Source organism: Mirounga angustirostris, unplaced genomic scaffold, assembly GCF_029215605.1.
Source record: "Mirounga angustirostris isolate CCGP_5_RB_7025 unplaced genomic scaffold, mMirAng1.0.hap1 SCAF_5, whole genome shotgun sequence".
Lineage (NCBI taxonomy): Eukaryota > Metazoa > Chordata > Mammalia > Carnivora > Phocidae > Mirounga > Mirounga angustirostris.
The window spans coordinates 156,645,223-156,672,519 of NW_026991713.1; the positions used below are offsets into that span (position 1 = coordinate 156,645,223).

Consider the following 27,297-nt stretch of genomic DNA (forward strand, 5'->3'; position numbering starts at 1 on the left):
AGAAACACTTCTGAAATGATAATGGTAAATGTTGATAATCATTTTGTGAAATTTCCTCTTTATATACTCATAGTGGGAAACTCTTAAAAATATTCATAAAGTTTGACCCAACAATTCCAGGACATAATTGTTTTCTAAGGAAACATCTAGAAACATCTAAATTCCCAACAATAAAGAAAACTTAATTCAATTATAAAACATTCATAGAATGGAATATGAATCAATCTTTGGAATTTATATTTTCATAGAAAAATACGCATAACATTAAATTTAAGATTTGGGTATAGAATCCTATAATGTAGGATACTAATATGCAAAATAAGGAAAAAAAGTTAAAAAATAGTATATCACATTGTTAACAGTGGTGTTTTTTTCTGGGTAGTAAAACTTTTTATTTTCTTCTTTAAATATTTGTATTATCCACATTTTCTGTATTTACTACTTTTTTCATGAGAAAAAAGGATAATAATGCTTGAGGATTCATTAAAATTTTTTGTTTTGTTTTCTGATTTCACCAGCCCTAAAGAGGCCAGAGTCTGCTGTTTAACCAACATATATACATGAAAACACAATTACTACTAAAGTTTCTCATTACAACAATGAATGAATTAAAAAAAGGATCCCATAATCCTTCTCCTTAGATATAGTTACTCTTAAGATTTGAGTTTGTTGTATATTGCTTAAGATTTTTTTACGCAGAAAATAGTATGGAGATTATTCAAAAAAAATTAAAAATAGAGCTACCATATGATTCAGCAATCCCACTTCTGGGTATTTATCAAAAGGAATTGAAACCAGGATCTCAAAGAGACACATTTGCTCTCTCGTGTTTATTGCAGCATTATTCACAGTAACCAAGATATGGAAACAAACTAAATGTCCATCTATGGATGAACAGATAAAGAAAATTGGTATGTACATACCATGAAATATTATTCAGCCTTAAAGAAGAAAATCCCGCCATTTGTGACAATATGGTTGGCCAGATCTAGAAGACATTATACTAAGTGATATAAACCAGACACAAAAAGACAAATACTATATGATTTCCCTTATATGTGGAATCAAAAATAGTCAAACTCATAGAAGTAGGGAGTAGAATCATGGCTTCCAGGAGCTGTGGGGAGAGAAAAATGGGGAGGAGATTGTGAAGGATCCAAAGTTTCAGGTTTTTTTAATAACTGTAAGTTCTGGAGATTTACTAAACAGCATAGTGCCTTTGGCTAACAATGTTGTATTTTTTTGTTTGTTTGTTTGTTTTTTAACAATGTTGTATTGTGTGCTTAAAATTTTCCACAAGGGTAGATCTTATATTGTGTTCTTACTACAAAAATGAATGGATGAATGAAAGAATGAATAAATGAAATAGGAAATTTGGGGAGGTGATGAATCTGTCTATGGCCTTGATGGTGTATATTGAACATGTACAGTTTATATGTATGTATGTATGTCAATCATGCCTCAATAAAGTGGTTCAGAATTTTTAAAAATTTTAGAAGATTTTGCTGTGCATATACTGATATACATGTGTGCATATTACATGCATATTTATTATTATCTTGATAAGCATGTCAGAGTAATATTCTGAAACTTACTTTTCCCACTAATTATGAGATAGAGTGAATTGAATCTAATGTTCGGCTCAAAAAATAGAGAAAATTTTGATAGAATTTTCCAAAATGGAGAATTTTCAGTCTCCTTTTTGTGGTCATATTCATTCCTTAGAGAAAACATAGTAGAGATAGGTTCAACAACTGACTAGGTTTCTGGAGTGGATGATCTTCTAAAGTAGAGAAAAATAAATCTCGGGGAAAAAAACTATTCTTCAGAAAGCTTCATGACACTCCATCACATCTTCCTGAAATGGCACAAAACTTACTGGTAATGTGAGGAAACGTTCTCTTCCAGCCCCTGCTTTCTGTTATTTTTACTTCATTTTCTGTGTTAAGTTTCTTCTTCAAATAATTTGAAAACATTTTTCTTTTTTGATTTGGTATTTTATAGGAACTATGGCATATATTAAGTAAATCAAATCTTAGAGTCGAATGTTAATATGTAGAGAAAGTCAGTTGATAATTTTATCAGAAAACCAGGAAGCAGTTTATGATAGCAGTTTGGTAGTTTTTTCCCTTTATATGTTCCACATTTTGATTCATCAGAGCTATGGGAACTGTAACAAGCATTGCAGTGAAGGATGAGCTACATTTTTCCCACTGCTGAAGGAAATTAATTAGGAGCAAGAAATACTAATATGAAAGTAATCTGTTTTGGTGGTAGCTTTCTCTCTTCTTCTTCTAGGTTTAAAGACCTGCTTACTGATCTGGAAAACAGGCAGAAAGAGCTGGGCATTGGTAGCTTTGGCGTCTCAATCACTACCATGGAAGAAGTTTTCCTTAGGTGAGTAATGATGCTTTGGGGGGGCAGGAGAGAGGAAAAATCTTTTCCTCTATAATCAGATTTCTTTTTGAAATCAAGCCCCATCCTGTATGGGGCTGGGGTAATTGAAGAAATAGTATTAGATTGTTAGGTATGATAATCTTCTATGAATGCCAACAGACCAGTGTATGTCCCTTGCTGCTCTGATGGGCCGAGGCTGCTATAAATCATGGGACTCAGGTGAGAACAGCAGTTCAGTGAGCTGGGGAGACAGGATCTTCCCTGCAAATCATGAGGCTATGGAACTGTGGATAACAACTAAACCCAGGTACTAAATACCTAGGGTAGAGGAGTATTATGTAGGAAGGTTATTTATGAAACTTTCGGGTTTGTGTTTGAGTGCCAGTGCCTTTTGGGAGTAGGGGGTTAGGATTGGCCTAGAGCAAAGAGAATTTATGTGGTCACAGCAGAAGTCCAGTATCTAAATTGGAGGTCTTACTGAGGATGACTTTAAAATCTTGAATCTAATCATGTCTCTGTAACCTACTTAAATTGTCCATGGTTTATGGTCTAGATTACCTTGCACTGTGTGAAAACTCAAAGAGAATATGCCCAGGGATTTCAGGATACTGCTAAGAAAAGGCTGACTGGTTAGCAGTCAAAAGACCTCACAAAAAGTCTTTTCTGGAATTTCTAGACTTCATTTTCTCAGGTTTAGAAACAATCTTGTCAGTCTCACTGCTTCATGGAGTAGTGACTAAGGGAAGTATTTTGCAATACAGGCCTACCTCAAGAAGTAAGAAAAGTCTCAAATACACAACCTAACTTACATCTAAAAGAACTAGAAAAGGAACAGCAAATAAAGCCTAAAGCCAGAAGAAAAAGGAAAATAATAAAGAATAGAGGAGAAATAAATGATACGGAAGCAACAACAATAACAAAAAAGCACCAGTAGAAACAGATCAATAAAATTAAGAGCTGGTTCTTTGAAAGAATTAATAAAATTGATAAACCCCTAGCCAGACTTATCAAAAAGAAAAGAGAAAGAACCCAAATAAATAAAAACATGAATGAAGGAGGAGAGATCACAACCAATACCACAGAAGTACAATTATAAGAGAATATTATGAAAAATTATATGTTAACAAACTGGGCAATCTGGAAGAAATGGATAAATTCCTAGAAACCTACAAACTACCAAAACTGAAACAGGAAGAAATAGAAATTTGAACAGACCCATAAACAGCAAATAAATTGAATCAGTATAATAAAAAATCTCCTAACAAACCAAAAGTCCAGGGCCAGATGGTTTCCCAGGAGAATTCTACCAGACATTTAAAGAAGAGTTAATACCTATTCTCAAACTGTTCCAAAAAATAGAAATGGAAGGAAAACTTCCAAACTCATTCTATGAGGCCAGCATTACTTTGATTCCAAAACCAGACAAAGACCCAATAAAAAGGAGGATTATAGGCCAGTGTCCCTGATGAACATGTATGCAAAAATTATCAAGATACTAGCAAATCAAATTTAGCAGTACATTAAAAGAATTATTCACCTTAATCAGGTGGGATTTATTCCTGGGCTACAAGGGTGGTTCAATATTCACAAATAAATCAACATGATACACTAAATTAATAAAAGAAAGAATAAGAACCATATGATCCTCTCAATAGATGCAGAAAAAGCATTTGACAAAGTACAGTATTCATTCTTGATAAAAACTCTCAACAAAGTAGGGATAGATGGAACATACCTCAACATCATAAAGGCCATATATGAAAGGCCCACAGCTGATATCATCCTCAATGGGGAAAAGCTGAGGATGGTCAGGAACAAGACAGGGATGTCCACTCTCATCATTACTGTTTAACTTAGTACTAGAAGTCATAGCCTCAGCAGTCAGACAACAAAAAGAAAATAAAAGGCATCCATATCAGCAAGGAAGGAGTCAAACATTAATTATTCACTGATGACATGATACTCTATGTAGAAAACCTCAAAAATTCCACCAAAAAGACTCCACTGATAAACAAATTCAGCAAAGTCACAGGATGCAAAATCAATGTACAGAAATCTGTTGCATTTCTATACCAATAATGAAGCAGCAGAAAGAGAAATCAAGGAATCAATCCCATTTACAATTGCACTAAAAACTGGGGTGCCTGGCTGGCTTGTCAGAGGAGCACGTGACTCTTGATGTCAGGTTTTGAGTTTTAGCCCCATGTTGGGTATAGAGATTACTTAAAAACAAAAGCTAACAAACAAACAAACAAAAAACAATAGTACCAAAAAACCTAAGATACCTAGTAATAAACCTAACCAAGGAGGTAGAAGATCTTGTACTCTGAAAACTATAGAACATGTATGAAAGAAATTGAAGAGGACACAAAGAAATGGAATAACATTCCATGCTCATGGATTGGAATAACAAATGATGTTAAAATGTCTATACTACCTAAAGCAATCTACACATTTAATGTAATCCCTGTCAAAATAACAACAGCATTTTTCACAGAGCTAGAACAATTAATCTTAAGGGGTGCCTCAGTGGCTCAGTCGGTTAAGCGTCCAGCTCTTGATTTCTGATCAGGTTATGATCTCAGGGCCTGGGATTGAGCCCCGTGTCAGGCTTCCCACTCAGCAAAGCAGGGAGTCTACTTGAGGATTCTCTCTCTTCCTCTCCCCCTCCACCAACTTGCACATGAACTCTCTCTCCCTCTCTCTCTCTCTCAAATGAATAAATACATCTTCAATAATCCTAAAATTTGTATGGAACCACAAAAGACCTTGACTAGCCAAAGCAATCTTGAAAAAAAAAAGCAAAGCTGGAGGTATCACAATTCTGAATTTCAAGCTATATTACAAAGCCGTAGTCATCAGAACAGTATGATACTGGCACAAAAACAGACACATAGATCAATGGAACATAATAGAAAACCCAGAAATGGGCCTAAAACTGTATGGTCAACTAATCCTCGACAAAGCAGGAAAGAATATCCAATGGAAAAATGACAGTCTTTTCAACAAATGGAGTTGGGAAAACTGGACTGCAATGTAGAAGAATGAAACTGGGCCACTTTCTTACACCATACACAAAAATAAATACAAAATCGATGAGACACCTCAATGTGAGACAGGGAACCAACAATAGGAGAACAGAGGCAGCAACCTCCTTGACCTTGGCTGCAGTAACTTCTTACTAGACACATCACTGGAAGCAAGGGAAACAAAAATAAAAATGAACTATTGGGACTTCATCAAGATAAAAAGCTTCTGTCCAGCAAAGGGAACTATCAACAAAACTAAAAGTCAACCTATGTAATGGGAGAAGATATTTGCAAATGACATGTCTGATAAGGGTTTTTATCAAAAATCTGTAAAGTACTTATCAAACTCAATACCCAAAAACAAGTAATCCAATTAAGAAATGGGCACATTGTTGGAGGATTTCAGGGTTCTTGTCTCATGGAGTTGAAGAATGAATCTCATGGACACAAAAGGGTGAAGTGAGGTGTACGTTTATTAAGTGAAGGTGAGAGCATAAAGGAAAGAAAAAGATCTCTAGATTGAGAGAAGACCTGAATGGGTTGCCACTGAGGGTTTTTAGGGCTGGTCTTTTATTGAAAACTTGACCAGAAAGCTTGTGGCCTTGAGATTCTTATACTGTCTTGATTTGAGAAAGGACTACTGCTAACATCTTTAATTACTTACTTCTTTGAGTTCTGGTCATTTTCTGTGATTACAATGTAGCTGCCAAAGAAAAATACTCCCTAACATCCAGGAATAGGTAGTCAGGTTTATTCCCTTATCTCTTGTTCACTCTATCTTAGTGCTTCTGCCTGCTAGGAATAGTTTCAGAGCCTAGTCAGGGGCCCCCTATTTCTCCCTTCCTGTACATTAACCCTTTCTTTACTCGAATAGACAGTTTTCCAAAGAAGACATCGAGATGGCTAACAGACACATGAAAAGATGTATCGTCAGGGAAATACAAATCAAAATCACTATAAGATACCATCTCCTATAGAATGGCTAAAATGAACAACACAGGAAACAACAGATATTGGTGGGGATGCGGAGAATGGGAAACCTTTTACACTGTTGGTGGGAATGCAAACTGGTGCAGCCACTCTGGAAAACAGTATGGAGTTTCCTCAAAGAGTTAAAAATAGAACTACTCTACAACCCAGCAACTGCACTACTAGGTATTTATCCAAAGGATACAAACATAATGATCCCAAGGGGCACATGCACCCCAATATTTATAGTAGCAATGTCCAAAATAGCCAAGATATAGAAAGACCCTAGATGTCCATCAACAGATGATTGAATAAAGAAGATATGGTATATATATACAATGGAATATTACTCAGCCATCAAAAAGAATGAAATCTTGCCATTGCAACAATGTGGATGGAACTAGAGGGTATCATGCTAAGCCAGTCAGAGAAATAAGTCAGTCAGAGAAAGACAAATACCATATGATTTCAGTCATAAGTGGAATTTAAGAATTAAAACAGATGAACATAGGGAAAGGGAAGAAAAATTAAATTAGGTGAAAACAAAGAGGGAGGCAAACCACAAGAGACTTTTAACTCTAGGAAACAAACTCAGGGTTGTGAGAGGGGAGTCGGGGAGGATGGGGTAATTGGGTGATGGGCATTAAGGAGGGCACTTGTAATGAGCACTGGGTGTTATATGCAACTGATGAATCATTAAATTCTACATATAATATAGTATATGTTAACTTAAATTAAAATTTTAAATTATGTTTATGTTTAACATTTTAAAAATGTTAAATTAAAAATTTTTTTAAATAAATAATATTATTTACATTCATTTTAGTGCCTATATACTTCCAGCATCATTTCTAATGACTACTGAATTTCATTTTACTGTACAGATGTGCCAGTGTATTGGCCAATTATTTAGATTGCTTTAACTTTTTATTATTACAAACAATGCTGTGATGAACAATGCTGTGATGAACACATATATCATTACCTACAAAGAATAAAATTGCAGATGTCATTTTTCAAAGTGCTGGAACAAATAATCCTAAAATTTGTATGGAATCAGAAAAGACCCTGAATCACCAAGGAAATGTTGAAAAAGAAAAACAAAGATGGGGACATCACGTTGCCCGATTTCAAGCTATATTACAAAGCAGTGATCACCAAGACAGCATGGTACTGGCACAAAAACAGACACATAGACCAATGGAACAGAATAGAGAACCCAGGTTCTCTATGGTCAAATAATCTTTGACAAAGCAGGAAAAAATATGCAATGGAAAAAAGACGGTCTCTTCAATAAATGGTGCTGGGAAAATTGGACAGCTATATACAGAAGAATGAAACTCGACCATTCTCTAACACCATACACAAAGATAAACTCAAAATAGATGAAAGACCTCAATGTGAGACAGGAATCCATCAAAATCCTAGAGGAGAACATAGGCAGTAAACTCTTTGACATCGGCCACAGCAAATTCTTTCAAGATACATCTCCAAAAGCTAGTGAAACTAAAGCAAAAATGAGCTTTTGGGACTTCATCAAGATAAAAAGCTTCTGCACAGCAAAAGAAACAGTCAACAAAACAAAGAGGCAACCCACAGAATGGGAGAAGATATTTGCAAATGACACTACACAAATAAAGGGCTGGTATCCAAGATCTATAAAGAACTTCTCAAACTCAACACCCAAAAAACAAATAATCAAGTCACAAAATGGGCAGAAGACATGAATAGACACTTCTCTGAAGAAGACATACAAATGGCTAACAGACACATGAAAAAATGTTCATCATCATTAGCCATCAGGGAAATTCAAATCAAAACCACACTGAGATATCGCCTAAACCAGTTAGAATGGCAAACATTGACAAGGCAAGAAACAACAAATATTGGAGAGGTTGTGGAGAAAGGGGAACCCTCTTACGCTGTTGGCGGGAATGCAAGTTGGTACAGCCACTTTGGAAAACAGAGTGGTGGTGCCTCAGAAAATTAAAACTAGAGCTAGCCTATGACCCAGCAATTGCACTCCTGGGTATTTACCCCAAAGACACAGATGTAGTGAAAAGAAGGGCCATATGCACCCCAATGTTCATAACAGCAATGTCCGCGATAGTGAAACCGTGGAAAGAGCCGAGATGCCCTTCAACAGATGAATGGATAAAGAAGATGTGGTCCATATATACAATGGAATATTACTCAGCCATCAGAAAAGATGAATACCCAACTTTTACATCAACATGGATGGGACTGGAGGAGATTATGCTAAGTGAAATAAGTCAAGCAGAGAAAGTCAATTATCATATGGTTTCACTTATTTGTGGAACGTAAGGAATAGCTTGGAGGACATTAAGGGAAGGAAGGGAAAAATGAAGGGGGGGAAATCGGAGGGAGAGATGAACCATGAGAGACTATGGACTCCGAGAAACTGAGGGTTTTAGAGGGGGGGGGAGGGCATGGGTTAGCCCGGTGATGGGTATTAAGGAGGGCACATACTGCATGGAGCACTGGGTGTTAAACGAAAACAATGAATCGTGGAGCACTACATCAAAAACTAATGATTTATTGTATGGTGAATAACATAACATAATAAAATAAAATTTTTTTAAAAATTGCAGATGTAGAATATTCACATTTTACAACTTATCTTGTCAAATTGCCCTGCAGAAGGAAGTGTACTAACATATCCATGTCAGTTTATAAGACCTTCCTATTTCCACCACATATTCACCAAAACAGTATTTTTTTTATGATTGGCTGTTTTATTTTTAATTCATTTGAATTAATTTGACCATTTATTGTTATTCTTTTGTGAATTATTTTTTATCACTTGTCTAATTTCATATTATGTTTTCATATTTTCCTTTTGGATTTAGAAGATATTCCTATTTATTATAATTAATCTGTGTCATTTGTCTTTTTAATCTTGTTGAAGTATTTTCTGATACATGAGATGTTTAGATTTTATTTAGCCAAACATTTTCCTTTAAAGTTTTCTGTACAGAAAAAGAGTAAATGTAAGAAAACACCCACTTCCCCACCTCAGGAAATTTTAACATTTTGTTAGTTTGAACCAATTTTAAAAATATATTACAAAGAAATTTAAATCATCTTTGAACAAAATTGTCAATCCCATTTCCTCCCACCTCTTCCATCAAGTCAACTATGTTTGGTATGTAATCTTCCAGATACTTTTTAAATAAACTTTTTTTTATAGTTTAATGTATTTTAATATCAAACTTACAGGAACAGCACAGAAGACAGACAACATTAAAAACATGTACTTGCATGTAGGACAACTCAAAAAAGTATAGCAAATGGATGGATCTACTGTATGATAAAAATGCTACAAACTTTTAATGATAGAATAGCTTTAGATTTACAGAAAAGTAGCAAAGATAATACAGAGATCCTGTACACCCCTCACACAGTTTCCCTGTTGTTAACATCCTTCATTACCATGGTACATTTGTCATGACTAAGAAACCAACGTTGGCAAATTGCTATTAATTAAACTCCACATTTTATTCACATTTCACTAGTTTTTCCACTAAAGTCCATTTTCTGTTCCAGGATCCCATCCAGTGTATGCTATATTTAGCCATTATATCTCTTCAGTCTCCTTTGGTTTGTGAGAGTTTCTTACATCTTCCTTGTTTTTCATAACCTTGGACATTCTGATTAGGTGTTTTGTATAATGTTCCTCAGTTTGGGTTTGTCTTATGTTTTTCTCATGGTTAGAATGGGGTTATGGCTTTTTGCGAAGAATATTGCAGAGATGAAGTGCCCTCTTCCTCTTATCATATCAAGGAGGGTGGTACATGATATTAACATGACATATCACTGTGATTTAACTATTACTTTGATACCTGGCCAAGGTAGTATTACATGCATCCATACAGATATAAATAGAGGACTGAATGAATAAATGGAGAAGAGAGACAAATCTTCCTTGTAGAATTCCAGATAATGTTATAGATACTACTCCCTCCAGGAGGTGTATGTATTCAGTCCCTCCTCCCCTTGAGTATGATCTGTGTCTAATGACATGCTTCTAAAGAACAGAGTACAAAATGGGGGAGAAAAGGTAATTTTACAGTGGAGAAATTATATATATTTTAATATTACTGTATATGCATTTATGCATCCATAAACATGTATAGTTTTATTTTAACAGTCCTGCAAAATGCTTTTTTTCCTCTAAAAAAATTAGACATTTTATATCTCTCCACATTGACATTTGTATAGAGATTTAGTTCATTCCTTCCAATTGATATATATCATATTTCATTACATAGGTATCATATTTTATTATTACATTGTATTATTTATTCCAGTATTTTGCTATTACACACTTCAATGAATATCTGTGTATCTGTCTTCTGGGCAAATATGTGAGATTTCTATAGAGTGTATATCTAACAGTGGAATTTCTAGATTGTGGAAGGTGGGTATTTTCAACTCACTGGTTGTTGCCATGTATTCACCAGTTGCAGTAGAACCAGCTCACTATATAATTGGCAGGACTTGAGAGTTCTTCTTTCCTTTTCATCAGCACAATACTGGATAAATGCATTGACAAAGTTATTTTGCCCATTCTAAGTCCTTTTTATTGAGTCAGAAATTTTAGAATGAGCTGATCAATTGTTACAAAAACTTCTTCTGGCATGCTGGTTGATCTGGCTGGAATTGATCTGGTTGGAAACCATGGGTCAATTTGGAGAGAATTTATATCTTTAAAATACTGAGTCTTCTAACTGAACATAGTATAGTATATCTGCATTTATTTTAATCTTCTTTAATTTTTCTCAGTAATGCTTTACTGCATAGATTTTATACATCTTTTGTCAGATTCATCCCTAAGTATTTTTCATTTTTAGATGCCATTGAAGATGGCATTTTTTAAAATTTCAATTTCAGATTGTTCCTTACTAGTATATAGAAAACAACTGACTTTTGGATATTTCATTTTCTTACCCCTGCAATGGGAGTAAAATCTTGAATGGAAGTAGTTAACAATATCGCTTTCTTGTTTCTGAACTTAGAAAACATTCAGTTTTTCATAAGTAAGTATGATGCAAGCTGTAGGTTTTTGTAGATGCCCTTTATCAGTTTGAGAAAGATCTCTTCCATTCCTATATTAATGAGAGTTTTTATCAGGAATGAATGTTGGATTTTGTCAAATGCTTTTTCTGCATCTAATGAGGTGATTAAGTGCCTTTTCTTTTTTAGTTTCATAAAATGGCAAATTACATTAACAAATTTTTTAATGTTAAAACATTAAACCAACCCTTGTATTACTGGAATAAACCCTATTTAGTTATGATGTATCGTTAATTTTGTTTTATTATCATATTGTTTTTGATTTAAAATTTTGTTCAGAGTTTTTGCATTTATGTTCATGAGATACTGGTTTGTGATTTTCTTTTTTTTTTTAAACATTGAATTAGCTTTTCTTTCTTTCTTTCTTTCTTTTTTTTTTGTTACACATTTTTATTTAAATTCTAGTTAGTTAGGGCACCTGGGTGGCTCAGTCAGTTAAGCGGAAGTTAAGCAGAAGTCAGACTTCTCTGAACTTGGGGTTGTGAGATTGAGCCCTGTATCAGGCTTTGTGCTGGTTGTGGAGCCTACATGGGATTCTAGCTCTTCCTCTTCCTCTGCCCCTCCCCCACGCTGCCCACACTCTTTCTCTCTCTCTTAAAAAAAAAAAAAATTCTAGTTAGTTAACATGTAGTATAATATTGGTTTCAGGAGTAGAATTTAGTGGTTCATCACTTACATATAACACCCAGTGCTCACCATAAGAGAGTTCCCCTTTCTCTGCATCCCTGCCAACATCGGTTTTTTTACTGTGTTGTTCATTTTAGCCATTCTGACTGGTGTGAGGTGGTATCTTATAGTGGTTTTGATTTGTAGTTCCCTGATGCTGAGTGATGTTGAGCATTTTTTCATGTGTTTGTTGGCCATTTGTAGGTCTTCTTTGCAGAGATATCTTTTTGTGTCTTCTGTCCATTTCTTGATGGAATTTTTTGGGGGGGCGGTGTTGAATTTGATAAGTTCTTTGTTGGTTTTGGATACTAGCCTTTTATCTGACCTTTCATTTGCAAATATCTTCTCCCATTCTGTAGATTGCCTTTTAGTTTTGTTGACTGTTTCCTTACCTGTGCAGTAGTTCTTTTTTGCTTTTGTTTCCCTTGTCTCTAGAGATGTGTCTAGCAAGAAGTTGCTGCATCTGAGGTCAGAGAGGTTGCTGCCTGTGTTCTCCTCTAGGATTTTGATGGATTCCTGTCTCACATTTAGGTCTTCCATCCATTTTGAGTTTATTGTGGTCCAGTTTCATTCTTCTGCATGTGGCTGTCCAATTTTCCCAACACCTAAAATGAATGTAAATAATTTTAGAAGCAAGTTTCATAACAATGTAATATTATAGCATAATCCGAATTTTGCCTTTATGTATGTATATACATACATTCATGCCTGTGCATATGTAGATATAGAAAAATGTCATTTGCGTCTGCCTGAATCATAAGATCTTGAGTATTTTTTTCCTTTGGCTTATTGTAATTTTTAAAACTTTTCACATTGAATATGTCTTATAAGTATATCAAAATTAGTAAAAACCTAATAAAGGAGTTAGAGAAAAAAGTCAAGGTAAAAACCATACTTGTCTTCAGTGGTATCTATTACTATAGTATCACAGTGACCAGAGATAGCACAAATACTACCTTGAATTTAAAACATTGTTGTCAGACCAAATCAGTATTTGATGCTTTTTTTGTATGTGTGGTCCTGGTAAAAGAAAGGTATTAAAAAGTCTTGTCGGCTCATTGGTTTAAAATGAAAAATTTATCTCCTCAAATTATGAGATTTCATCACAGGTTTCAGAATGCCCATGGGTAGACCTCAGATCTCCCATTATAGTATGATTTTCATGATTCTGTTTATCATTTTCTCCCACATACTAAAATTAAATAAAAATGTCTATTTCTCCCATGGAGTCGTGAGCTCTTGGAAGATAACTGAACTATTGTGCTCATTTGCTCTGTAAACCATTACAGATGTTTAGATTACCTGGAGCAGAACATTAAGAAAACAAATCTGTTAGACTGGCATACGCTTAGAAACATTAGAAAAATAAAACCCTGCTAGAATTAGTATCATTCTTTAAAATAAAAGAAATTTAACAACTCTCTCTTCTAAAAAAAAGATACTGTCTTACACCTTTAACTTGATTAAGTTCAGTTTATTTTATCCAATATTAATGTTAACATTATATAATTGTGTTTGCTTTAAAAAATTTTTGTCATCAACTGTGAAAATCTTGCAATAAAACTACTATTCTGGTTAAAATGAATGTTTGCTTGTATATAGGGTCAGTAGAGAGGATGATGAAGCTTTCCAGACCCCATCCCTAAAGGACAAAAACAGAAGAGGAAACATGAACCAGAATATGAATGTGCCCAGAAGTTTTGAGAGATCATACTCTCCCACTGCAAGTGAACCCTCTAATATTAAGTTTAATACTGGGGTGAGCATCTTCACTAAGAATGTAATGCTAGTGGTATAAAAAGATAAATTTTATTTTAATGTTTGAATTCAAAGGAGACTTCAGAGTTGTTAGCCAGGGAAGGCCAAGTAAGGAAGAGTCTGTAAAACAATGCAATTAATTTTCTAATTCAGAAGTTAAAACTGATAGTTAAAAATCAGATTTTACTCTCAGCTTTGTTATTTTTGAGTCACTTATCTCACTTTTTAAAATTGTTAGTTCATTCAGAGTTGAAAAAGGGTCCTAACAAAGTTATCATGATTTACACATATATATAAAAGCCATTTATAAAATTTTTTTAATTCAATTAGCCACCGTATAGTGTACATACTTACCTTCATATGTAGTGTTCAATAATTTATTATTGGGTTGTGTATAACACTCAGTGCATGAAAGTCACTTAAATTTATGAATTGGAATGCATTGGCACTTCCTAATGGACTGTTCCCCAACGGTTCCCTCATTAGCATGGGAAAATTCATTGGATTGCCAAAAATTTCTTTCATTGTTCTCCTGATTGTCTATTCCCTACAGTTTCCCTAATGAAGACTAGGGATTTTGAGATGATCAGCATTTCTCAGAGTTGCCCATAAACATGCCTTCACTGAGGGGCTTATGAGTCAGTTGTGAAGCAGAGTGGGTGTTGTACAACCAGAGTGCAGAATTTTGAGCCAACTGGAACTGGAATTCCTGTTCTATAATTTACTGGCTATTTGACTTTGACCAAGATATTTAACATATTTCTGCTTCAATTTCATTCTCCATCAAACTGTTTTAATGAGTTAATACTAGTAAAATGTGAGTTGAATATGTTTGGGATGAATCAGTTACAAAATAATGATTTTTCTCCTCTCCTTGCTTGCCCATTTCTCCTGCTGTATCACTCTTCCCTATTTCCCTCTCTTATGAAGATGCAGAAGAAGGAAGATTTGCAGACCAGGGTAGAAAAGTTGATTCTTACATTTGCATATTCTTTCACTCTAGAAATATATCTAATAAGCCATCTTGTAAAAGTCAGAACATGAGAAAAAAATTTTCCTTCTAAACTTTACCTTATTTCTGGCCAGTGACAACATCCAAATGCTGATTGGTTCATTCAGATAATATTGGTTGATTGACTAGAGATATTTTTTTCATGATGAATTATGGGGTGTCCAAAATGTTGGGAAATACAGGGTAAGCAGCATATTGTTAAACTATTGGTTACATATTCCAAGTAATATGCTCTCTATGCTTTTCTTTAATATTCAGACTACCTTTTCAGGGGAAGTCTCTACATTTAAAGCAACAGGTTTTGTTGTTAATCTGAGAAAATATATAATCAACTATAGATGGGCCAAAAAGCCTGAAAAAATAAGGAAAATAGTATACTTAGGTACATTTTTTCAAATTAACAATTAGACACATTGCTTTAAATTTAGAAGTTGAAGAAAAAGTGCTGAGCACATTATTGCAGTTTAAAAATAAATTCATTTTCTGTTTCCTGACTATCCACTATCACATGGATTAAAACCTAGCAATGGAAACTTGTTACATATGCACATTATGGGAATGCTTCACTTATCAAATAGAGGTAGGATTGAAGGATCATGATTTAATGTTGACGAAGACCGATGTCATGTTATTTTGCTCAGAGATGCTATGAATATGTTAGTGATAAAAATCATCCTTTTGAGTTTCTCAGTATAATTTGATTAGAAGCCAAGCATCAACATATTACACAGAAAGGAAGTCTTGCTTGTTACCTGTGTGCTAACCACGGCTGTGTTCTACACAAGGGTATATTGATAGAATGTGTACATACATCTTCTACCATAAGATTCAGAAGATTAATGTCATTGAATTTCATTAAGGTTTGTAACCATCTTAATACCATCTTTCTCTCCTCTTGTCAGTGGTCTCTTAACTGCCAGCAGTTCTGTGCCATGTTCATAAAGAGGGCTATGTTCTCTTGGCGCAACTGGAATTTGATGTTGATGCAGATCCTGGGACTTCTGGGCATTGTTTATTTTCTCATGAGAGGAGTGGAAATTTCAAGAAATAGAGTTGAAATTGCCAGGGAAATGGATTTGGAACAATACGGTCAAACCATAGTGCCTTTCTCAGATGATGACCGTTCTGATTTTTCTCAGAATTTAACAAAAATTCTTGAGATGATGCTAAAGGCTAAGAAACAAAAACTTCAGGAAGTGAAAGGTAAGGCTCTTTCAAAAAGAAAAAGACTACTAATAGATGAAAACCCGCTTGTATCACTTCCAAAGAGAGGTCCTGACTGGAATACTTAGCTGTTGCTCTTTACTTTCTTGATAGTCACCAATCTCATAAAAGGCAGCCAAATCAGACAAGAATCATCCTTCACGGAGACTGGCCACAGAAGTTAATTATTAATGGAGGCACTTTGACTGTGGGTCATCTGCCAGCTATTTGCTACATCTTCTAGGGAATGAATTGAAGTATTAAATATTTTGTTTTGTAAAATTTAGCACAAAATCTCACATAAAACCAGGCTCACAATGTGGTACTAAATTCCAAACGTCTTCACACAAGTCTCTATAGATTAGCCATATTTTAAAACAGGTTAGGTTGAAGACTTTATGGGCAGGCTACTCTGAACTCACTTATTTGGAAGGTAGTAATAATAATTGATTACATGTACGGAACACTACTTTTGGCAAGAACTTTTCTAAATATTTCAATTATCTCGATTTCTATAACGATTATACTTGCTTGAGGCTTGTAGATGTTAACTAAGTTGCCCCAAATAGTGCATCTAGTATGTATTAGAGAAGGCACTAGATTTTAGGACTGCCGAGTGGGAGTCTGCAATATTAACCCACTCACTACATTAAATCATCTCTAAGGAGCAAGTCTGTCGTCTTTCAAGGCTGATCATTTCCTTCCAGGTATTTCCTTTGCATTTCCTTCAGCTGCTGCCTCATTGACAGTATTGGTTTAGGTTAGCATAGAGTCTGTGCAGTTTGGCAGGTTGTTTCTCCTTTATCCTTTAGGTTCCATTGTGGGAGAAGAAAATACACTGGGAAATGTTGGTTATTACTTCTATCAATATTCTGATTTTACAACATATACATTATAGGCTGGGTGGCATAAAAGCTGTCATTAAATCACATATTCCTTTTCCTCCATCCATGACAGGAGTACTAGACGAACGCTTATTGTCAAAGATCACATAGTTTAGCAGAGAAGAGGGGAGAGAAGAGGGAGAAATTAATTTCCCTGATTCATAATGTGGTCCCTTTTCCACTATATTATGTTGTTTAGACAAAAATAAAAAGACTGTACCTCACAGATCTATCAATAGTAATGTTTCAAATGGCAAGATTGCATTCTTTTTTCATGCTGAGTAATATGCATGTGTGTATCTAACATATATAGGTATATATGTGTGTATATATATCCATTCTTTATCTGTTCATCTATCACCGGATACTTGGGTTGCTTCCATAATTTGGCAATTGTAAATAATTCTGCAGTAAACATAGGGGTGCATATATCTTTTCAAATTAGTGTTTTTGTTTTCCTTGGGTCCATACCCAGTAGTGGAATCACTGGATCATATGGTATTTCTATTTTCAATGTTTTGGGGAACCTCCATACTGTTTTCCACAGTGGCTGCACCAGTTTGCATTCCCACCAACAGTGCCCAAGGGTTATCTGTTCTCCACATCCTCATCAACAGATATCCTGACCCGTGTGGGGTAGTATCTCATTGTGGTTTCAATCTGAATTTCCTGGTGGACTCTATTTTCTCAGTGAAATTAAGCTAAAAGGTGTGAGGTTTGTGTGGATTATTAATAGAATAGAGTTCTTGAGCTGAATGGTCGAAATGTGTCAGAGCTGTTGTGAGACACTGGAAATAGAAAAAATATCGGGCAAGTGAAATTATTGGGTTCTCCCTCTCCAAAATGCATACCAAGTGATCTGTATTGCATGCTGAGCCTGTGGTCATTTATTGTTTTCTCATTCCAGGTGACTTAACGAAATACTTGCAGGAAAGTCAAGAATGCATTTACTCATGCATTATTGCACTTTCCTTTCATGTTGTTGGGAATAAAAAATTAGTTACACTTTGGTTCAACAACAAAGCATACCACTCACCACCATTATCCCTGGCAATATTAGACAATCTTATTTTTATGGCACTTTCTGACCCTGATGCTTCAATTACGGTCTCCAACAAACCTCAGCCTCAAAATATTGTGTCTAAAAAACTTGAGGGAAGGTATGTATGCTTTTTTATTGGGATTGAGCTTGGTATTTAAATATAGTCCGTCTTCCCTATCTGAACACATTCTTAATAAAAAGTTAATTTTAAACGTGAATAAAATAATAAAATATAATTTATAATAAATAAAAAGTTATTTTTAGAAACTAATATTTTCTACTTTGTTATCTTACCAATGTGTCCTCTTTATTCATTCCTTTGTAGAAAAATACCAGGAATGCAGGTAGCCTTGAATTTGTTTTTTGGTGTGAGTATTTTTGTCAGTGGCTTTTGTCTTCTGACAGTGACTGAGAGAATCACTAAGGCAAAGCACATCCAGTTTGTGAGTGGGGTCTCTGCCATTAATTTCTGGCTCTCTGCTCTGCTGTGGGACTTCATCATCTTCTTCACTGCCTGCTGCTTACTAATGGTGAGTGTTAGACAAAGTCTTTTGTGGGGCTTATTTTCTGGTACATCCCAGAAAATTCTACTTGGCTAATATTAACCTAAATCTAAATTTCTCAAGAAAGAAAGAAATACTTTGGCTCATTATGTCAGGGAGTACATTGTGGAATATGCCTCAGTGAAAATCTTTTCCTTTACATTCTTCTTTTAAAACAAAATGTTCTTGTTTGAAGAAACAGAAATATGTCTCTTAATCTACCTTCTGGACATGCTTGCTCTCTAATATGTATTGGCCCCAAGGCTTCTACAAATATGTAAGGTTATGACCTGTTATACTACAACACCAGTCCCATATTAAACAAAGACAAATATATATTTTTTAAGATTTTATTTATTTATTTGACAGAGAGACAGCAAGAGAGGGAACACAAGCAGGGGGAGTGGGAGAGGGAAAAGCAGGCTCCCCACTGAGCAGGGAGCCCAATGTAGGACTCGATCCCAGGACCCTGGGATCATGACCTGAGCCAAAGGCAGACGCTTAACGCCTGAGCCACCCAGGTGCCCCAAAAGACAAATATTTTTATAAATACTTTTCTCCTACCTCTAGTCATCTGATTGCCTCAAGAGTAAGAATAATAGTGGAATCACTGGATCATATGTATTTCTATTTTCAATGTTTTGGGGAACTTCCATACTGTTTTCCACAGTGGCTACACCAGTTTGCATTCCTACCAACAGTGCACAAGGGTTATCTGTTCTCCACATCCTCATCAATAGCTACACTGACCCGTGTGAGGTAGTATCTCATTGTGGTTTTGATTTGTATTTCCTGGTGGACTATATTTTCTCAGTGAAATTAAGCTAAAAGGTGTGAGGTTTGTGTGGATTATTAATAGAATAGAGTTCTTGAGTTGAATGGTCAAGATGTTGATTTTGTGCCACGGACCATTCAAATTTTGTGCATGTGTGCGAGCATTTGAACATTTGAATATTGAATAGATAATGAAGAATTATTGAAACTCTTATTATTGAAAGCAAAGTCAGGAGAATGTTTGTGGTCTGTTTATACTTGTCACCTTCCTTATCTTTCCGACATCTGGCATCTCCAGAGCCATCCTTCTGTCAGAAGGGCCAGTGAGATACTGCTGTGAAAGTTAAAGCAAACCCATTTGTTATAAATGAGGGGTAGGTCATATAACACCCAGTGCTCATCACAACACCTGCCCTCCTTAATACTCATTTCATTTGGTGTGCTCCCTCTTTGGCTCTGTGAATGAATCATTGAACACTACATCAAAAACTGATGAAGTTGATGAAGTACTATACAGTGGCTAACTGAACATAATAAACAAAAAAGAATTAAAAAAATAAAAATAAATGAGATGTAGGGCTTGGAGGCCAGTTTCACTGGCTCCCATGCCATTAGAAAACTTAGGATCATTGTCCATAGTGCTCTAGGGTTGGAAGGTTGTAACTTTTGGTTCTGAGGAAGAGCGACGATTGTACACAAACTAGAACAGATAAAAGAGATTAGAGGCTGGAAGTGGTGGGGAGAGCACTTCATGAATACGGAAAGCTCCAGGGTGGAAAGAACAACATGACACTCCTTCTCTGCCGCCCTGTGCAGTATTGTAGACAAGGTGCTCAGTGCTGTTCTCTTCTCACAACTTACCAGACAGTCACTTAGCACAGTAAGGGCAAACCACTAACTTTGTGAGGGTCACTAATCATTTCTGTCATCACAGGAACTAACTAGGAGAGCTACATTATGCACACAAACCAAAAAAACCCAAAACTTTACATTATCTCATCACTTAAGCTGCATCCCACAGGTTTGATATTCATTATCACTAATTCATAAATATTTCCTAATTTCTAAAATATTTTTGAACCATGATGTTTACTAGAAATGTATTATTTGATTTCTAAGCACTTTGAAAATGTATTCAAAGGTTAATAGCCCTTTGCTCAGAGAACATACTGTGAATGATTTCAGTCATTTTAAATACATTGAGTCATATGTTATGAACCAGCATGTGGTCAATTTTGGTAAATATTTTATGTGTACTTGTTAAGAATGTGTCTCCTGTTGTTACTCGAGACTTTGTTTATGTAGGTCATAGACTCAGTTTTGTTTAGAGCTACTCATCTCTGTTGTTACTGATATGTTGCCTATTTGTTTTTCTTTTCTGTGAAATTTTGATATAGTTTGAAACTTTGCTTCATATAGTTTGCTTTATACCTACAGTTTATATATTCATGGGTGCATACGTATTTATAATTGTATTTTCCTGATGGATTGACCCCTTTATCACAATGTTATTTCTCCCTTTTATCCCTAATGATGCTTCTAGCCTTAAAATATGCTGTTTCTACAAATAGCATAGGTACTTTGATTACTCTTTCCTTGGTAAATGTTTTTTCATCTTTTTGCATTTAGATTTTCTGGGCCTTCGTATTTAAAAAAAAATTTATTTTGTAAACAGTATATAGTTGTGTTAGTTTTTTTCCAGGCTAACAAGCTGGCCTTATAATTGCAGTATCCAAAGAAATACTGATATGTTTGGGTTTATTCTTTTTTTATTTGAATTGTTTTATTTCCTGTTTCTCCTTCTGCTCTCTATTAAATTTGTGTTAAATATTCTTTCAGTGACCATTCTAAAAATTAACATGCACGTTTGTGTTTTTTTGTTTGTTTTTTTATTTAAAATTTTTAAGGAGGGCACATGATGTGATGAGCACTGGTATTATATTGAACTGATGAATCATTGAACATTATATCAAAAACCAATGATGTACTATACCTTGGCTAATTGAATTTAAATAAAAATAAAAGTAAAATATATATAAAATTTTTTAAAGATTTTATTTATTTACTTGAGAGAGAGAGAGCAAGCGGGGGAGAAGGGCAGAGGGAGAGGGAGAAGCAGAGTCCCCGCTGAACAGGGAGCCTGACCTAGGACTCAGTCCTAGGACCCTGGGACCATGACCTGAGCTGAAGGCAGATGCTTAAGTAACTGAGCCACCCAGGTGCCCCAAACATGCACATTTGATTAATGCTAAGACCTTACAGCCTTGTCATTCCAATGATGCCCTCCAACTTCTTGCATTATTGTGATAAGGTATTTTAATTTTACATTATTTATCATCCAAAACCTACTGTTATTTTTGTTACAGTAAATATTCACTTGTACTTATTCACTCATATTCGTTTCTGCAGTTTTATCTGGGATCATTTTTCTCTTCCTAAAGAACTTCCTATGATATTTCTTTTAGGAAAGTTTTAACTGCAAAAAAAAAAAAAATCTTGTAGATTTTGATTGGAAATAATTTCATTTTTCTTATCCTTTGAAGAATATTTTGTTGGTTCCTGCACCTACCCCCCACCCCCACTCTTTAGTGATGCTGTTCCATTGTCATGGCTTGCTTTTATCATTTTTCAACAAGGAGTCACCTGTCAGACTTCTTACAATTCCTTCTCTTATTATTCTTCCTTTGAGGTAGGTTTTTAGCATTCTTACAGTATTGTGCTTAGGTTTCTTTGCATTTACCCTGCTTGGTGTATTCAAAGCTTCCTGAATCTGAAGGTTGGTATCTGTTACCAGTTTTGTAAATTTCTTGGTAATTCTCTTACTTTGCCTCTTACTTTTGCCTCTTGTTGTTCTCTGTCTGCATGTGTATTGTTTCTTTTCACTGTGTCATGGATGTCTCAAACACTGTTCTCTTTATTTTCCTTTTTTTTTCCCACTGTGTATTTCTTGGTATATTTTCTATTGACTTCTTTTCCAATTTATCAATCCTATCTTCTGCCTGTATCTACTCAACTGTTAAACCTATCTAATGAGTTCTTAATTTCAGATTTGTGGTCCTCAGATATAAAACTTGCAGTTAATTATTTTCAAAAATTTAAATTATCTTCTTCATCTATAAACCTATGCTCTCCACCTTTTTATTTTCTCAGACATATTCAACATAGTTCTTTTAATGTTCTTATGAGTAACTTCGTATCTGGATCATATTCTATGTATAATTCTCTAGCAGTAAGAATAGGACAGTTAAAGGAAATAGAAAAAAGAGAAAGAGGATAGAACTGGTGTATCATAAAATAAGATATCCAAGTGGCCTATAAACATATGGAAAAGCATTCAATTGCATTAATTATTGAGAAAATACTTAGCAGAAACAGAATGATAAATGTGGTCAACAAGATGGCATAGTAGGAAGTCCCAAGTCCTTTCTCCCCTGTGAAGGAAAAAAGAAAACAAGCAGAAACTCAACTGCTTTATAGGAACTCTGGAAAACAGTCATAGGTCTGTGCCCCAAACAAGAAAATGTCACATTCAAAATGATAGGAAATTTCATAGCATATTTATGGGCTCTTGACTGAGCCTGTCCATAGCGTAGCACAGTCTTGGTCTGGAGGCTATGGCAGTCCAGTTCCCAGCTCTCCCCTGAAGTGGAAGAGGTAGAACAGACCTTCCTTACTTCCAACCTTCTGACCTGTCTAGAGGCTGCAAGAAGACTGCTCTCTTTCTTGTCTAACTTGGATTTTAGGTAGGGAAAAGCAGTAGGAGCCACTGCTTGTGAACCTGCAAGGGTACCACAGTTCTGAAGATGCCTGGAGGAAGAAATGACAAGTTGAGACATAGACTGTCTAAGGCTTCAGCGAGACCCTAGTGTAAGGCCCTGGGAAATTAAGACCTTTCAAAGCAGCTCTATATGTAGGGAAATCGAGAAAGCAATACCTAGACCAAGATAGTGCACATGCTCATAAAGACATGAGAAGACTTTAATCTTGATGGGATAGGAGTCATCCCTAGTCTCAGAACAAACCCCACTAATTAATGATGAACTGCCCTGACACAGAGTCAGTCTGCAAGGGTTGGAAGAGGTGGCTGATATTTTAAATACCCAAGTTTCTACAATGACAACATCATAAGGCCTGCAAATAAACAGGAAAACATGGTCTATTCAAAGGAAGAAAATTAAATGACAGCAACCATCCCTGAAGAAGTACAAACAGCAGAGGTGCTAGACAAAAACTTTAAAACGACTGTCTTAAATAAGCTGAGGAAGTTAATTAGCACTAAACCTACTCCACAAGAAATGCTAAGGGATTCCTTCAGGTTGAAATGAAAGAATGCTGGACAGTAACTCAAATAATGTAAAGTCTCCAATAGGAAATACAAAAACCAGTTGTCTTAGTCCGCTCTGACTGCTATAACAAAATAGATATGGTGGATTACATAGCAGAAATTTATTTTCTCACAGTTCCAAAGGCTAGGAAGTCCAAGATCAAGGGGCATTTGCTTTGGTTTTCCAATGAGGGCTCTCTTCCTGGTTTGCAGATGACTCTCTCTGCTCACTATGTCCACACATGGCAGAGAGAGCGAGCAAGAGCGGGAGCTCAAGAGCATGCTTTCATCTTTCTTCTAAGGACACTATCCCATCACAGGGCCCCACCCTCATGACCTCATCTTAACCTGATTACATCCCAAAGGCCACACCTCCAGATACCATCACAGTGGAGATTAGGCTCAAAAATACTAAGCTTCTGACTTTAAAGATAAAGGAAGTTGCCATGAGCTGAGTAATGCAAACAGCCTCTGGAAAGCTTGAAAAGGCAAGAAACTGAATTTCTCCTAGAGCCTCCAGAAGGAATAAGTCTTGCAGACTTTGTTTTTTTTTTTTTCTATCTTAGTCTAGTGAGAACCATTCCAAAACTGTAAGATAAATTTGGGTTGTTTTAGACACTAATTTGTGAATTTGGTACAGCAGCAATAGGAAACAAATACATAGACTATACATACCTATCAGAATAGCTAAAATCTAGAAAGCTAAAATACCAAATATGGATAAGAATTTAATGCAGTGGAAGCTGCAGTTACTATTGATGGGAACATAAATTGGTCCAGTTACTTTGGTAAACAATTTGGCATTTTCTTCTAAAACTTTGAAGGTTTGTGAAAAAAATATATATATTTATATAATCTCCAATGCATATATATGTGCAGCAAGAGACATCTACAAGAAGGTTCTTAAGAACGTTATTCATAATAATAAACAATAAACATGGCAAACAACTGAAATATTTATCAAATATAACAGATGAGTAAAAATGATACAATAATACACTGGAATACTAAAGAGCAATGAAAATGAACTACCACACTAGGCAACAGTGGGGATGGATTTCACAAATACCATGTTAGCAAAAGAAGCCAGGTAGGAAGAAGTAAATACTACATAACTCCATGTATAGTTGAAAAATACAAGTAGTATTTAGGGATGTTTTTGTTAAAACTGTAAAGAAAAGAAGGAAAGTGATTATCGTAAAGGTCAGGGTAGTGTTTACCTTCACAGAGGAGGGAGATATTGTGTCTTGAGTGGCATTAATATCCTTGGTAATTACACAGCAGTGTTTGTTTTGTAATAATTCAGTGATCTGCTCATCTATATTTTGTGTATTTTTGAATGTTACATTTCAAAATTTAAAATATTCAACTAAATATCTTATGGATATTTTTGTTTATAGACTAATTTGGGGAATATCTGCATTTTTACAATGTTGAGTCTTCCTACCCAAAAATGTACATTTTATAATTAATGAAATCCCTAAACATTATACCTCTTTCAACAAAAAAATACCTAGGTCACCCCAAATTCTATCTAAGTATTTACATGCACTGCATTTCTCTTGAGACTGAAAGTTTGTGATGACAGAAGCAAAGTAGCCATGCCCATAATACCCAAATATTTTCATCTATGCTATGTTTATTTTTTTGTTGCTTTGTCTACTACCACTGAGAACCTGCTTTCAATCACTAGTAGCTATTTTCAGCTTATCCCTACCATCCACTTCTCAAGGATCTTGCTATATAATCATTTAATAGCTCAAAATAAATAGTTCTGGAATATTTGTGGAGAAACCACAGTTTTAACAACTTATAAGATGTCAATTTCTGGAAATTTATTTTCTGTAACAACTCTATAGGTTCTCAGTTCCCTTACTTAGATCCCCTCTAACTTTGAGTTTCCCTGTGTGCTTCTCAACTGAGTGGCTGACGTAGGGAAAGGAGGAGTAGGAAAATAGAGTAGAGTCAATAGGCAGAATCTAAAAATGGAGAGCCATGAAGGATAGGTCCTTAGCATTACAGTTTACAGCTGCCAGAATGTAAATCTTAAAAAAAAAAAAAAAAAATTTTTTTTACTAGGTGATCTCATTTCTGGAAATATTGAGAATTTGGCTTATTTGGGGTTGGAAGAAGGAGAAGAAAAAATATACTTTGATCTTGTTCAAGGAGAACAAAATGAAACTTTTTCAAGTAGATGAAAACAAGTAGGCAAATAGAGGGGATGTGCTCACTTAAGGGAGAAGTGGAAGAACCTCATAGCCATGCTCACAGACAAAATTATTTGATTAATAAATACTTATGTGGGGGCGCCTGGGTGGCTCAGTGGTTAAGCGTCTGCCTTCGGCTCAGGTCATGATCCCAGGGTCCTTGGATCGAGCCCCGCATCAGGCTCCCTGCTCGGCGGGAAGCCTGCTTCTCCCTCTCCCACTCCCCCTGCTTGTGTTCCTGCTCTCACTATCTCTCTCTCTCTGTCAAATAACTAAAATATTTAAAATAAATAAATAAATACTTATGTGTTCTAACAGATTTTCTAAGTTATTAGACTGAATTCTTAGGTATTGCATAGTTTTCTCCACTTTGAATTGACTTGTGTACTCTCTATCTCAGGTGGTGTTCCTATTATCTGGATTGGATGCACTGACCAAGAATTACCGCTTTCTGGACACACTGGTCATCTTCATGCTGTTTGGCTGGTCTATCATTCCGTTCACGTACCTGATAAGTTTCCTTTTTTCTAGTCATACCAGTGCCTACATCAAGCTCGTTATGTTAAACTACTGTGCAGGAGTTTTCAGCATAGTAATGGATATAATAATAACCACAACATCAGGTAAGGACATCACACCATTTCCCCTGTAAATAAAGAAATATGGTCTTGAAAATATGAACAATACAAAGTTATTTTGTTCTGGATTTCTGGGAAAATTTACACTACTTTTAAGTTAATAACCTTTTATTAAGTGTCACAAATATTATAGCTATTATGTACAATGCAAGACAAATTACATTTTCACTAACCCAGTCCTTCAGGCCATTAGCCCAGGCTCTGTACAATATTTATTCTTTCATTTTCCTCCTTTGACTTTGAGATTATGGAGAGATTGATTGGACTGGCAATGATGGCAAAGAGAAGCTTCTTAGAACACAGATGCTGCCACTCCTTTATTAAATTACTCTGTAAACATTAATTAGATATTCTTTAAGTAATTTAGCCATACTGGGTCTTGCAGAGACTGAGAGGAATAGGCTTCTAATCCATTTACTGACCTTAGGCCTTGCCCTCCCACAAAAGAATTCCCTGAGTTAGTTGGAAATCTATTTTAATACTCCTTGCACAACTCTTCAATGAGCAATATTAAGCCACATGAAGAAGAATTGATCTCTGAATAACAGACTAAGAAACATGTAGAAGGATTTATACTGCGGTGCTCATTTACTGAGTTAGTCCCATTGCTGTTAATTAGTCTGTGTTAGTTTTCTATTGCTGTGGTAGCAATCGCTGCAAACTTAGTAAATTATACAAATGTATCATCCTACAACTCTGTAGATCAGAAGTCTATCACAGGGCTTATTGCGCTAAAATCAAGCTGGCTGCAAGGC

At 35.3% G+C, this 27,297-nt stretch overlaps 1 protein-coding gene across 1 annotated transcript in view; it reads left to right on the forward strand.

The window, feature by feature from the left end:
- LOC123840983 (phospholipid-transporting ATPase ABCA3-like) overlaps window positions 1-27,297 on the forward strand; it is a 172,070-nt gene that overhangs the window by 98,353 nt on the left and 46,420 nt on the right. Inside the window, exons 16-21 of the mRNA XM_064590316.1 lie at window positions 2,299-2,397; window positions 13,761-13,917; window positions 15,831-16,131; window positions 17,923-18,175; window positions 18,383-18,587; window positions 26,305-26,527. Of these exons, the coding sequence (XP_064446386.1) occupies window positions 2,299-2,397; window positions 13,761-13,917; window positions 15,831-16,131; window positions 17,923-18,175; window positions 18,383-18,587; window positions 26,305-26,527 (1,238 nt within the window). The remainder of the gene's footprint in view (window positions 1-2,298; window positions 2,398-13,760; window positions 13,918-15,830; window positions 16,132-17,922; window positions 18,176-18,382; window positions 18,588-26,304; window positions 26,528-27,297) is intronic.